The following is a 14611-nucleotide window of genomic DNA, read 5'->3' as shown; positions in this document are numbered from 1 at the left end:
CGCGTGCTGGGGGGCTGGGGGGCTGAGGGTCTGGGGACCTGGGGTTGGGACTCTGCGCTCCCCAAGGGTGGGAGTTGCACTCCGTTAATGGTGCCCACAGCGTGGGAAGGGCGCCCACAGCCGAGCAGTGAGGGTAACCCCGGGAGAGTGAGATATTTACTTGGTTGGGGGGCAAGGGGGGAAGGTGGTCAAGGCTGTGGCTTTATCACCCGGGAACCCCACCCTTGTGTGCATGTTGGTGGGTGGGCAGGAGGCCAGAGCTCCTCCAAGGTTCCGGGCCCCAGGGTCTACCGGGCCCCGGCCACTTAGGACCCCAAACTCTTTCCCGCCTCGCCCCCGGATGTGGGAAATCCTATTTCTCCATTAGTCTGGCTGAAGCAAGGTTGGGACTTTTTAAAAGGACATTTCACTAAAAAGAAGAAAGAAAAAAAGTGCAACACACAGGGACAGATACATTCATAATGGCTGAATCTCTCCTCCCAAGATAACAAACGGCCAGTCACAAATTCGCCTGAGGTATAGGACTAACAGTCACTCACTTCCTATAAAATGCCAGGCAGTCATCCAGGTACTTCATTATGTTAAGCTTCACAACTTTGCGAAGTAGATTTTATGCCCGTTTCACAGAAGGAGATAAAGGAGGCCTGGAGGGGTTGGGTGAGTTGCCATTCTAAGCTCTCAAATTCTCTTGAGAGTTTGAGGTCTAACAGCACAGCTCATGTTAGTTCCACTGAACTGGACATCCGGGCAGCCCCTCACCTTATCTCAATCTTTGTTGGGAAATCTGGGGGACACGGCGCTAAAACACTTTTTTCCTGGTCCTGGAGTGTGTCCCCTTTCCTAGGACGCCTGCAGGTCCACCAGCCCAGAGGATAGTGGCTTAATATCTCCTCCCCATCCCAAGACATTAACTTTCTGATTAACTTTTGCCCTTGAGTGTCAGACCCCGAGGGTCTCGCCTGTTTTCGCTTGAGGGAAAAGAGATGATATTCTGAGGCTGGAAACTCGAGGGAGTGACGTAGGCGGTCTGCACCTCGGGTGATCTGGGGCCTCAGCCATGTTAAGGTCCTGGACAAATCCAGCTAAGAGATACTTACGGAAACCTCTAAGAACCCAGGGTGCCTCTAGCTGGTTTGGCTCAGTGGTTGGAGCGTCGGCCCGAGAACTGAAGGGTCCCGAGTTCGATTTCGGTCAAGGGCAACGTACCTTGGTTGCAGGCTCAATCCCCGGCCCCGGTTGGGGCATGTGCAGGAGGCAGCCAATTGATGTGTCTCTCTCACATTGACTTTCTGTCTTTCCCCCTTTCTTCCAATCAATCTCAATAAAAATCAATGGGAAAAATATCCTTGGGTGAGGAGTAACAAAAAAAAAAAAAAAAAAAGAAAAAAAAAGAAAAGAAAAGAAAAGAAAAAGAACTCCAGGGGCCCTTGATCCACAGTACATCAGGCCTTATGTGTAGACGGAATCCGTAGAAGTGCCTGTGCTCTGTACCTTAAATCCTAGAAGCCACATTAGTGCTGAAGCTCTTCACTAATCTTTGAGAAAATTAGATTAGAGAGTGAGGTGCCTTGCCAGCCAGTTGGTGGACTTTGAACTTCCAGTCCACCGTTCCCTACATTCTGCCTCTAGAGACAAGCTGGGGAGGCAGCTCAAGGTCGGCTCGCCCACCAGGAGGGGACAGAAATGGAATCCAAGGAGGCAGCTGCCAAGCAGACCAGCAGCCAGTGCGGCTGATCAAAGCCTCCCGCTGTCCGCAGCCTGGACTCTGCTCCTGGGGAGCGCCCTGCCCTCGGCGCTGCGGGCGCCTTGGGATTCACCGGAACAATGTGCGCAGAAGGGCAACGATGGTGAGCATGGTTGGGAGTTTGTTCAGAAAGAGGGTAAGCAGAGCCTGGGCCATAATCTCAAAGGCTGGCTCTGCGTTCCAGGTGGCGGTGGGACTCCCACTCCCACTCAGTCTGGTCCAGTGATGGGTGCAGGGCTGCTGTTGGGTCCTGCCCAGTGTCCCAGCTCCTCCTGCCTCCCTTCCCTTGCCCCCCGCCCCCCATCAGGCCCAGAAGAAGCTGCAAGGGGGGCGCATGCCAGGCTTGGAGGTGCTTTTATTGGGGAGGAGAGGACTCGGCGGCATCTTGACAAAGCTAGGCATGCGTGCTCCGGGTCTAGGACAGACACAATAAATAGATGGTCGCCAGAGAGGGCTCCCCATGCAGTGAGAGGGCACCATCTGCCCAACCTCTGGGCTTGCTCGTCCTCTTTGCTGTGTGAGCTGGGTGCGGGGTTCGCTGCAATCTGGGGGCCTGCAAGAGGACTGCTCGGGGCTCTAAAGAGAATCGGATCCTCCGTCTGGCTGTGAGAAGGCCTTGATCTTGGAGACATCCGAGCTGGTGCCTAAGGGCTTATCTGAGGAAAGAAGGATGGAGGTGAGGGAAGGGACCCCCCAGAGCTCCTGTGGACACTCCGCTTGGACCTCCAGGCCTGCCTGAGCCCGTGTTGTCAAGTCCCTGGGGGAAGAGCCCGTGCCTAGAACCCGCCACGCTCAGTTCCTCCCTGGGGCGGGCCTGCTGGCTCTCACTGTCACCCAGGGAGCACCCCACATGTCCACTGGGGTTCCCGGGGTGTTCTCACCCCCAGCGTCCTTCTGCTGGCTTCCAGCCGGGCCACGACCCGGGGGGCATCCTGAGGACACACCACCTGGAGCTCCCCCGGGCTCAGGTGCAGCAGCTGCGACCCCGTCAGGGCCCCGAGGGCCTTCACGGTGCTGGGGACAGACAGGCCGTCAGTGTGGGCAGGGGACTTGGGCCGAGTCTGGCAGAGAGGGGCCGTTTGGGCTCCGAGGCTGGGGCTGCCGGAGAACTCATGGAACAGGGCGTGTGGAGGTGAAGGAGTAACCTATGCATTTTGGCTTAAACCAATTTCAGACTCCTGGTCTGGAGGGAGGTGCGCAGGGAAGAAAATCTTGTGGGGGTAGGTGGGGGGGTGGGGGGGTAGCAGCCGAGGTTCCTCCTGTGTTCCCCCAATCCTACTGCCTTCCCTATGGCAAGGGCTCCCCACTTAGGCATGAACACAGCCCCTCTTCTGCTGTGACCGGGCAACATGTGTGGGACTGTCATGTACCATGTAAGTACCGTGCAGGTAGCAGGTAGACAGGAGGCAGGTCCTGGGGTTCTGGGTCTCCTTGGTTACTGTCTGAACCCTCCACCAAGGCCCCCCACGCACCCCAGGGCGAGGCGCTCACCCAGGGGTGAAGTTCTCTGCCTGCAGCCAGGCTCTGACCTCCTCGGGCCTGGAGCTCAGTCGCAGCATCGGGGCCTAGAATTGGGGGCACTGGGAGTCAGAGACCAACTCCTCCCAGAGCCCCCCAGGGCCCCCATCGCCTGGGCCCCCATCGCCTGGGCCCTGCTCTGGGCTGCCGGCAGGTAGGGCCCAGGCTTAGCCTCGGCTCCGGCTCCTGATAAGCTCGGCCACGTGAGCACGCGATGACATGAAATCAACCAGGACGGCCTTCTCTACGGTCCTGAGGCCCCCGCCCCACCCGCTCCGGTCCCGGCCCCAGAGCTGAGGCTGGTTGAGCGCCGGAGTACCCGAAGGGCCGGGCTCTGCCTCCCGGACGGCCCGGACTGCAGGGGCTCCAGGATGTTGCTGGGAACGTAGCCGCTGTCTCCCGTCTGGTCCTTCACCAGCCACCACCGCTTGCTGTGGTCCAGAACCTGCCGGGAGTCACCCTCAGTCACAGGAGCCTCTTCCTCCCCGACAAGGCTTTCTCCTCCCTGGCCCTCCCCACGTTCCCGCTCTCTCTAGGCCACCCACCCCAGCAGCCCCACCCGCACCCCCACCCCAGCTGCCTGCAGCGCCCGCCCGCCCAGCCCGGCCTCACCTCCACCACCTCTCCCGGGGCCACTGTCAGCTCCTTTGGGTTCCTAGCTTCAAACTCGAATAAGACCTGCATTCTCAGGGCTGGCTGCACTGGCCTTGGGGTGAAGGGCACAAGGTTAGGGGCCCCGCACGGAGGGCCATGGTGTGTGTCTCCACTTGAGCCAAGTAGGAGGTGCTCCCTGACCTGATAACCCCTCCCTCCCCGCCCCCCCCCCACCCTCCCCACCGAGGGTGCTGGAGCCAGGACTGGGAAACAGAGCCCCTGGCCCAGCCCTGGAGCCCAGCTGTCTCCCACCCAGGCCGGGAGGCCACTGTTGGGTTTCCACAGGGTTGAATGACAGGGCAGTGTTAGTGGGGCTTGGGGGGCGTTGTCTGCAGGCAGCAGGGGCTGGGATGTGGCTGATCTCTGAGGACTCGGTTGGGGACTTCTCTCCCATAGGTCACAGGGTCAGCCCCTTCTCACCCTCCCCTTAACCGTACGGCCTGGCTAAGCCCCGGGCTCACCGGAGGGAAGCGGAGTCCTGGTATCCTGGGGGTGCCTGTGGGGGCAGGACAGAGTGGGCGAGGGCAGAGTGAGGGAGGGCAGCATGGAGGCAGGAGGCTGGCCACAGAGCCACTCCCACACAGCTGCCTCACGGCCCCTCCCCTGCCTGCCTTGCACCTACATGTGGGTTCTCGGTTGCCATGTGACCATGGCGTGGACTGAGAAGGCAGAAACTAGCCAGAGGCAGGGCTTGGAGTAGGGCTCCGTGCTAAGCTCCCCTTACCTGGTTGGAAGGTTCTGGAGGCTGCCAGCCATCATAGAACATAGGTTGGTAGGGCGGGACCTCATGGCCTGTCCAGTTGTCCCTGGGGAGAGAACCAAGCTGAGTCCACTCCGCTCCAGGCCGTGGGACGGAGGAAGAGACGGAACCGAGCCTCGGGGCCTTCTAGGGCAGGGGTGGGGAACCTTCTTGCTGCCCAGGGCCATTTGGGCATTTACAGCATCATTCGAGAGCCACACACAATTATCAACTTAAAAACCAGCCTGCGGTATCCGGCCCAACATTTCATTAACTCGCCCCTCATGCCTCAGCAGGGCCAGACGAAACGATTTCGTGAGCCTTAGATGGCCCGAGGGCTGGAGTTCCCCGCCCCTGGTCATGCCCACGCACACAGCCGAAAGGCCCCAGGACACCCGCGAAGGGGCAAGCGCTGGGCGCGAGCAGGTCCCACAGGGCGGGGATCTGTGGCCAGCTTCGCCTCTGCCCACGGAGTTCAGAATATCAGCTCCAGGAGAACATGCCGGGCACTCGATCACACCGACTGGGGGTCGGCCCTAAGGTGGGGGCAGGGCAGTGTGGATTTTTCCTCCTGCACTGTCACTGCACTTGGGCCGCCTGGGTTTCCGCTTCTCACATGTGCTGCACGTGACTCCCACCTGTCCCCGGAGCTGCTGTCCCCAGGACAGTGGAGGGTATATAGGCGGCAGCTAAGAATATGTGTTCAATGGGAACAAATAAGTTGTTTATTTTCTGAATCTTTTTAAGCGGTCCCTTCCCTTCTCTTTGCCTTAAAAACATGCTCAGGCCTTCCCTTGACTGTGTTACTACTACTTTTAATCTGTTATTCTAGTCCCTTCTCTGTACCAACTTTTTTGAGAATGTGTCTATCCGCCCTTCCTACATTTCATTATTCCTTGCAACCCGATTCTTACCTCCGCCATTACTCTATTGCTACCAGTTTTTCTAAAGTCCCCATAATCTCCTGATTGCCAAGTCCACTGGCTTCGTATGGCCCATGTCCTTCCAAACCACAGCATTCAGCATTGTTTACAGCTTGGGGTCAATTTGCGTAAAATCAAGCCACCTAAATATAACTTGCCTGAAATTCAACTCTTTTGAGGGTTTTTACACCCTCTTTAGACTATTTTCTGTATTTTTGTCTTCCAACTCACTCATTCACTAACTTCTTGTTATTGTAAGAAATCAGAAAACATTCCAGGGCATATCTGACCTAGTTTTGTATTTAAAATGATACACAGAGCCAGGAAGTAGGAGGAGCCCACGGGGGCTGGGGAGAGGGAGGCATCGGTACAGAATCGTGTTACTTGCTGAATGGGTACAGAGTTTCTGTTTGGGACCGGGAAAAAGTTCTAGAAATGGATAGTGGTGAAGGTTGCCGAACATTGTTCAGTATTTAGTGCCACTGAATTATACTCTTAAAAACATTAAAATGGTAAGTTGCATCTTATGTACATTCTGTCACAGCTAAATAGATAGACTACATTGAACTGTACTTGATGTCGTGGGATGGGCTGGACAACCACCCCCTAAGGGGGCTGAGTTGAAAAGAACTCACTAGGCAAGATGCCGGAGCAAGTGGCTTACTTCCTGGTGGTTTCTCTTTCTAAAACCCTCTTCTCTCTTGGTTTTTATGCCTCTGCTTTTTTGTTTCTTCTTTTAACTCTCGGGAATTTCTCTTTGCCTCCTTAATCCTCTTTCCTTTCTCCACTTACATATAGAAGTTCCCCTTTTCTCTCCGGGACAGAGCGACCTTGCCCACTAAGGTGAGTTCCAGGGCTGCCTGTGGAGGGCTCGCCTCTAGGTGGCGCTGTCATTTCTGTGCTGACTGTTCTTAAACCCTCATAGTCAGGTCTGACCTCTCACCTGAGGGCCAGGGGCCCCCCTGTCTCTGTGGGATGTTCACTGATACCCCAGCCCAGCACATCCAAGCTGGGTTTACCCGCCCCCCGCCCCCCAACGGCTCTCATCGGTTTGGGTTTGGTCTTGTTGTCCAACTGCCCATCTCAGGGTTACACGGATGTGGCACCTCACGTTTGATCGTAACTCCTCGGCCAGTTGGTTGCCAAGTCTTACAGACGTTACACTTGCAGCAACTCTTACGTCAGTAATTCTTAAGTTCTGGGCCCGATTGAGACACGTTTTCACTTTGTTCTTGACAAAAGTGAGAAAGTATTTTGGTAGAAGGTTGCCAACTCTACATTCTTGGGAGAATTGTTCTTTTTTCCTGAGATAATGCCTTTCCTTCTGAGGCGGGTAATGGCGGGCGATGGTTTTAAAAAGAAATGTTTCAGCCCTGGCGGTGGGGCTCAGTGGTTGGGCGTTGACCCATGAACCCGGAGGTCACAGCTCAATTCCTGGTCAGGGCATATGCCTGGGTGTGGGCTCGATCCCCAGTAGGGGGCGTGTAGGAGGCAGCCGATCAATGATTCTCGCTCATCATTGATGGCTTCTATCCCTCTCTCCCTCTCCCTTCCTCTCTGAAATATATATAAATAAATTGTTTGTACTTGGTGTAACATAGAGTTGGGAGCTCCATGTGGAGCCACCGCTTTGCTTTGAGATGTTTCTGGTCTGTGACAGTGTAGAGCTCGCCACACCCAATGCCCTGCCCTATGCCCCAGCCCAGCCTCATCTTCCCTCACCGGCTGGTGGTCCAGGCCGGGCCCAGGCTCTTCCAGAGGTTACTGTCAGGCGGGCTTAGGTAGAACTTGAGCATGTCGACGGCTTCGGGGGTGAGGAGGGGTGAGATCACTTGGCCTGCGAGGTCACGCTCAGGGCACTGCGTCAGGACCTAGAGGGAGGAGGGCCATGTCAGGAAGCCTACGCTCCCGCAGGCCCAGCTGGAGTGGGCAGGGCCGGAGTCTCAGCTTCTGCAGTGCCTGAGGCCTCAGGCCTGCAGTCCTTGGCTCCACCCCCAGCCCCTCTGGTCTGCCCAGGGCGCTGTACACAGCGGGATGGTGTGTTGAGGTCGAGGAAAATGTGTGGGGGTGAGTGAGGGGCAGACCCCACAGCCTCCCTCTACCCTCTGCCCGCCACCCTGGCCTCTGCTTGGTCTACACTTCAGCTTGTACCTCTTCGCCACCCTGACCTCCCCCAACTCACCAAGTGCAGAGTCCGGAAGAGCATGTGCAGCAGCTCGGCGGCACTGGGATTCTGCAGATGGATGGCCAGCCTCCCCTGGGGACACAGGGTACCATCACCACCCTCCATCCACCCACCCCACCTGCACCCGGACCCCAGGGCCCATCCGTGTCCCGGGCCTTGGTTGGGGGCCTGGCACTCTCCAAGGTCCTGAGAGGGGGGAGGGGAGGTCTCAGGGGAGAACCTGGGATGCCTGTGAGGCCCCAGAACGGGGGTGCTGGGGGCAGTGGTGTGAGGGAGGGCTGGGAACTTGTGGGAGCCACATACCAGGAGGTTGAAGCTGTACTTGAACTTCTGGAAGCAATCGAAGTACTGCGCCGGTGTCCTCCCTGTGGGGGAGGGGGTGGGGAGAAGGTGGTGGGTCACAGGGTATCCCGAGGCACCACCCCTCTCCCCTGGCCCTCAGCACTCACCCCCCGGACCCGTGTTCTTTTTCTTCCCCTGTTTCTTCGTCTTCTTCGCACTGGCGTTGACCTGGGCCTTCATCAGCGGTTGCACGAACACCTCGATGTCCCTCAGGATGTGGTTCAGCACCTCCTGGACTCAAAGAGCTTGGGCTTTAGGCGGGCAATCAGGCCCCCCTGGAACCCCCAACCTTCCCCAGCCCCAGCCCCTGCCTCTGCCCCAGTCCCCCCGCCTCCCCCGTCCCTCCTCAGCCCCAGGCCTGCCTTGGCCCCCCTGGGACCCCCAACCTGCCCCAGCCCCAGCCCCTGCCTCTGCCCCAGCCCCCCCGCCCCCCCATCCCTCCTCAGCCCCAGGCCTGCCTTGGCTGCCCTGGGACCTGGTTTCTGGGGGGAAGGGTTGGTGTCCCCCTTCGCCAGGCTCAGGAGCTCGGCAGGCCCAGACAGTCTGCGGTTACCTCGTCCCTCACTGGGTCCTCGGGGGTCGGGGGGCGCCTTGGAGGAGGCAGAGCGAAGGCGCTTGGTTCTCGAGCACTGGAGTGTCGTGACAGGGGCCGCGGGGATGGTGGCACACCTACAATGCAGGAGGGCATGGCCTCTGATCTTTAATCTAAACCTCTCCTCCCCCGTCCCCACACCCCACACTTACTGTGCTCTGGGGCCATCCAGGGGGGCTGTTCTGGAGGGGGCCCACACTCCAGGGGGGCTGCCTGCTCCCTAGGGAGTGGCCTTTCCAGAGGAGCCCCCCTCCATCTGTCCTGGCCGGGGTGAGGGACTCCAAATCGGGGTCTGCCGAGCACACAGTGGGGACACAGGCTTGACAGTGTTTTGGGGACAGAGGCTCTGCCACACTTCTCTCCAGGCCTCCCCCTGGAACCTTCCCTGCCTCCCCCCGACTCCCTGCCTCATGTGCCCACCTCTGAGCTCTCTCGGGTCCCTGGTCAGGCTCTAGGGACAGTCTCCAGTGTCCCCTGGGCCAGCCCCAGCCCATCCAGCCTTGGCCCCTCCCAGCTCCAGGCCCCGGTTCCTTGGGCTGCAGCTCCTGGGCTCTCACCTGGGCTGGATGGAGCTCTGCGCTCCTGCAGGGGGCGGGGCAGAGGCTGCCTACCTGAGCTCCAGCTCCTCCTTCAGGGCCTTCTGCAGGCTGGTCCTCAGCCGCTCTGCCTGGAGGAGTAGCAGGTGGGCAGGGGTGTGTGTGTGTGTGTGTGTGTTTGGGGGGAGGGATGGTTGTTGGGCCCCACACCCACTCTCTTCTCACCCCACCCCGGCCACTCACCCCCACTTCCGGGCACTGGAAGAGCAGAGTGCTGCCGCCCGGCGGGCCCGCCCCCCGCACGGTGATGGACAGGATGGAGTTGTAGGAGCAGGAGTTGAGCACTGCGTCCATGGCCTGGATGCTGTCCAGGCGGTAGGAGTCCAGCTCCTCCTGGGCCAGGTGGAAAGGTGGCTGTGAGGTCACCGAGAGCCTGGGTGGCTCGTGGGGGCTCCTGACCGGGGTCACCCCAGCCCGGCAGTGGCCTGGGGCTGGAGTGTCCACTCCCCTGCCCCCTGGCCTCTGTGCCCGGTCTCTTCCTAGGCCTGGGCCCTGCCCACGGGAGGGCGGCTGCCGTCTGGGGCAGGGAGGGGTGGAGCCGACGCCCGGGGCTGGCTCTCCCACAGCTGGGCTAGCGATGACCGGCTGCAGGTGCGCGGAGGGCTGACCTTGGTCTCGATGTCCAGCAGCTGGAGCCAGCCGTCTCTGACCTGCAGCAGCAGGTTCTGGCTCCACACCCGGCCCTGGGCGTCCAGCTCCTGCAGCCGCTGCACGGCGTCCTTGGGCTCCCGGACGCCCTGCGTGCCCAGCTTACACGTCATCAGGTGCTGAGGGGCGAGGAGGCCAGGGCTGGAGCAGGTTTGGAGAGGGGGGCAGAGGGGGCACGCGGGGTGGGGGAAGGGCAGCCGAGGAGGAAGCAGGGCCTCCCCATAGAGCAGCCTTCGAGGGCCAGTGAGGCCGAGGGCTGTGAGAGGGGGTTTAGGCCTCTGGAGAGAGGACGTGGCCTTGGGCAGGTCCAGGGGGCTGAGGGGGCCGGATGCTGGTCAGTGTGGGCTTCCACCACCCAACAAGTAAAGCGCGAACTCCTCTGGGGGGATGCAGGGCCCTCACATTCCGTCCCTGGCTTCCTTTGCTCCTTTGGGAACCCGCTATCCCAGCCTGGGCCTTCTCTCTGACCTGCACTCCTGCCTTGTACCTTCGCTCATGCTGGTCCCCACCCCCTTCCCACTGCTCTTCCTGCGCCTCCCAGCGTCTTGGGAGGAAACCCAGGCCCCCCTCCTCCCGATTCCTGCCCCGTGGGGTGCAGTGATCTTATCTCCGTGCTGGTCTGATCATCCCCGGTTTCCAGTTCGCTGTTACTCTCCCTCCTGGCGGAGACCCCTCCTCCTCCCGTCCAAACGCAGCTTCACAGGTCACAGTCCTGCCCTCGGTCCCCTCCAGGGGGAGTGTCATCTGCCTCCTCCCTGGCCCCACTGCCCTGCTCTCTGCCCAGGCCCCAGCGCCTCTCCTGGGGGAGCCGCCTGCATGCCCAGGGCCCTGGCGTCCGTCGTGAGCAAACGCCCTGGCATCCTGGGCGTGCCTCCTCTTGCTCTCACCCGCTGGGCCCAAGGGAAGCCAGTTCCCAGCCCCCGCCCCGCCATGAAGCCCAGGACCCCGGTCCCAGCCTCTGCTGCCCTGTGGAGCCTCCAGACCATTGCCCATGTCCCTCCCTCCTCCTTCCCGGGACAGCCCCGCTCTGCTGCTGCCCCGGGTTCGCCCTCCCCACCACGCCCTTCCGGCCTGAGCTGTGTTGGTTGTGTCCACAGCCCTTCAGGCAACCGGATGCCACAGGGGCAGTGTCCTCCTCCCAGGCGAGAGCCTCCAAGCAGCTCTGCCCAGGCCCAGATACTGCCCTTGTGGGACCGCTGACCTCACACATTCCTCCTCGCACCTGTACCAGGTTCAGGGCAAAGAGCAGTTCCCTGGGACCAGGTGTGGCAGGGGGTGGGGCTGGAGACAGGTGGGGGTGGGAGTGGCTGCACGTGTCTGCACTGCTGCCCTGGCGTTCCTGGCGTCCTCCAACCTCCAGCCCGGCCTCCCTCCCGCCCAGCTGCCCGGGCCTCCCAGCAAGGCTGCCGGCCCGAGCCCACCTGACCTGGCTGGGCCAGGCTGCTGGCTCTGTGGCAGGACTTGTCTGGGTGTCTGATTTGGGGCAGGGCCTTGGGCACCAGGAAAATGGCGTGGAATCAGGAAACTGTCTGGGCCCCGGGTTACTCACCTCCACCCGGTGCTGCGGGCAGGCGGGCTCTGAGGCCAGGCTGTGCAAGTACTCTTTCCGGTGCACTGCGGGGGACAGCGTGGGGTGGGGTGGGGGGCGGAAGGCCCAGGTGAGACTGAGGCAGTGCGGGGTGGGCAGCATGCGGAGGGCCAGGGAGAGGGGATGGAGGGAGAACTTACTGTAGATGGCTTTGCTGCTGGGCCGGGACATGGTGACGCTGCTGAGTGAGTCCCTAGAACCTAAACTGAATCAAAGGGACAGCCGTCAGCTGCGGAGAGAAACCCCAGGGCGGAGGGGGAGGGGGGCAGGTCGCGGATCCTGTGCCTGGTCCCTGACCCGCCTGAGGCCTGGACCAGGCTCCCACCCGGGGCCTCTGAGACCCAAAGCCCTGGCCCCAGGGCCTCTCCGAGCCATCTCCAGCCATGCCTCCTCCACCGAGGAGCGCTCCATGGGTGCTGGGCCTGGGGGCCCCAAGGCAGGCTCCCGGCCTCCTGTTATTTGGTCAGTAAAGCCATTTCGATGGGCCCTGGAAAGCTGGTGGCCGGGGACCTGGCCCAGATCCCGTCCTGGGCCCGAGTGTGAAAGAGGCCGAGACTGGGCTGTCCCCGGCTTCCCGCCAAAGCCAGCCTCTGTGCGGCCGGTTCAGTTCTGCGCGTTGGGAGGTCGATGTTGGCTCTTAAGCTGGGCACCGCTCACGAGGGTGTGTGGGCACGCTGCGCCCGTGCGTGCACACTTCTGGGGCCCTGCATCAGTGACCTGTGCTCCCCGAATGCCTTCCCAAGTCTCCTGTCATTTCGTCTTTCCAGACTCTGAACCCTCTGCCAGGTCCCTCTCACTCAACCCTACATCTCAGCTCGAGGATCACCTTCTTGGTGAAGCCCTCCATGAGCACCCCGCCCCCCGGCCCCGCCCAGAGCGCCCTCCTCACGCCACCCGGAACCTTGTCTGTTCCTTTAAAGACAACAGCCACCCGGTTAGTGCCGAGAGCCCGGGCCGAGGCCCCGATGAACACGGCGCCGTGGAATTCTCACCGCCACCGCATGCGGCTCCTTACACCCAGCCTGCTCGCGGACTTTACCTTCGTCAGCTTGTTTAATCCTCAAAACGTCCTCGCCCGGTGGTACTGTTATTATGCCATTTACCAGGCGAGGTGCCAGAGTGTTTATGTGTGTGCCTCTGTCACTGTGGGCACAGCGGGGCCTGAAGACGGAGATGATGACATGCGTGAAGGTGCGTGTGTGGATGTGTGTGTTCATGCAGGGCGGGGCCTAATTGAGGGTGTAGGTCAAGCATGTCAAACTCAAAGGCTAACACGGGCCAAATAAACAAGGTTTAAGCTTATGTGGCCGCAAAAAATCAAAAGCTTCAATTTTCATAGAAATGTAGGTTTATTTTGAAAAGTATAGTATTAAAAAAAAAAAGAACAAGAGCAATGATAAAATTAATGCTTTCTTCCCGACACGTGGCACCGCTTCTCTCTACTCTCTTTCCTACTTGGGGGGAAATCTTGTTCGCAGTGATTACTTTCAAAACTGCCCCAAGGTTGCCGAAACCGGTTTGGCTCAGTGGATAGAGCATCGACCTGCAGACTGAGGGGTCCCGGGTTCGATTCCAGTCAAGGGCATGTACCTGGGTTGCGGGCACATCCCCGGTGGGAGATGTGCAGGAGGCAGCTGATGGATGTTTCTCTCTCATCGATGTTTCTGGCTCTCTATCTCTCTCCCTTCCTCTCTGTAAAAAATCAATAAAATATATAAAAACAAAAAACAAACAAAAAACTGCCCCAAGGTGAATGTCGGCAATTCTGGATCTGACAGGAGACTTCTTTCCTTTCATAATTGTAAGTAACTGCTCACACCGTTATATTGGCGGGGCCGCAAAAATATTCCTTGTGGGCCGCGAGTTTGACGTGCTTGGTGTAGGTCAAAGGTATGTGCTGTTGGAATGAGGCCTCTAAGCATCATGAGTATGTCTCCGTTTTGTGGGTGTGTCCTTGCATCTGTGAGGAAGCGCCGGAGAATCCTGGGCAAAGGGTAAGAGAGCAGTCCACACCCCTAGTTACGGGGACTGGTATGAAAATAGCGTCTCCGATGGTGACACAGTGGGGAATGAGTTGCCAGTAAACAGCTGAGGTGCTGTGGGGGAGGTGCAGGTCTGTGTGTCTTGTTGGGGGAACCTCTTTCCTCTCCAAGGTAAGGGGTGCTGGCAGCTGCTCCCCCACCCCCCACCCCCGGTGCGGCAACGTTTCCTGCTCCTAGATACTGTACATATGGCCAGCAGTGGTCAACACCTCTTCCTGCTCGCCCCACGCCAGGCTGGCCCTGTGGGTCCCCCTGCAGCTTCAGCTGCTCAGATCCCAATGCAGGAGAGGGGAGGAGGCTGGCGTTGGCCTGTCTTGCCCCTGGCTGGGGAAGAGGGGCTGTGGCAGCCCAGTTCCCTCCACTTACCCCTGAGTTAGGGGCGTGGAGTAGGGAAGGGGAGTCTGCATCACAGCCTCTGGGAGAAGCGCCTGGAGCCCTGGCTGCCCTGCCTTCTTCCCAGCCGGCCAGCCCACGGCTGAGCCCCTCACCCCGCGTGGGGCTGCTCCTCCTGGCTGCACTGGGCTGAGACCCTGGCCTGGGAAGCTCTGAGCTGCCCCCACCACCCTGGGGTCCCCGGCAGCCACCTGGGCCCTGACCTTCCCGAGGGCCGGGCCTTACCTGGCTTCCAGTGAGGCCTGGTCCCCCGAGGGGGCTGGCGCTGGCGCTGGCGGTGACCCGGCGCCGGTGGTGGGAGCTGCGTCTCCTCCGCTAGTGCCAGGCAGAGGCCCTGCGATGAGGCGGCCCTGGCCCAGCAGGCGGCCGAGCTGATGAGGCCAGGAGGCGGCCACACCTGTGCTCTTTGGACTCTGGTGGGTGGGGAGGCCTCTAGGCACCTGCCCACACCGCAGCCTGGACCGGAGGCGCCGTGTGCGCCCACAGGTGCCCCAGGCTCAGCCAGGGACCCTGCCTCCCAGCTCCCAGCTGGCCTGTGGCTTTAGGGAGGGGCTCCCCTGCCTCTGCCTTTTGGGCTCCTCTTCTGGGGCCCCCGGTCAGCATCAGGCACTTGGCCTGGGACAGAAGGAGAGCACACCCCGGGCCTC

At 60.3% G+C, this 14611-nt stretch overlaps 1 protein-coding gene across 1 annotated transcript; it reads right to left on the bottom strand.

Annotated features, from left to right (window-relative positions):
• Positions 1 to 2081: 2081 nt before the first annotated feature.
• EPS8L3 (EPS8 like 3) lies at positions 2082 to 11715 on the bottom strand. Its single transcript, XM_023757083.1, has 18 exons — positions 11670 to 11715; positions 11491 to 11555; positions 9902 to 10060; positions 9477 to 9626; positions 9309 to 9364; positions 8850 to 8989; positions 8659 to 8774; positions 8213 to 8336; positions 8067 to 8128; positions 7761 to 7835; positions 7301 to 7449; positions 4641 to 4722; positions 4378 to 4412; positions 3875 to 3968; positions 3582 to 3707; positions 3236 to 3309; positions 2626 to 2758; positions 2082 to 2400 (listed from the first exon to the last, which is right to left on the bottom strand). Exons 1-18 carry the CDS (start codon positions 11698 to 11700, stop codon positions 2389 to 2391), a joined length of 1683 nt encoding a protein of 560 aa, XP_023612851.1. The 5' UTR covers positions 11701 to 11715; the 3' UTR covers positions 2082 to 2388.
• Positions 11716 to 14611: the final 2896 nt, after the last annotated feature.

Source organism: Myotis lucifugus, unplaced genomic scaffold (genome assembly GCF_000147115.1).
Source record: "Myotis lucifugus unplaced genomic scaffold, Myoluc2.0 scaffold_101, whole genome shotgun sequence".
Classification (NCBI taxonomy): Eukaryota; Metazoa; Chordata; class Mammalia; order Chiroptera; family Vespertilionidae; genus Myotis; species Myotis lucifugus.
This window is presented reverse-complemented; position numbering and strand designations above follow the sequence as displayed.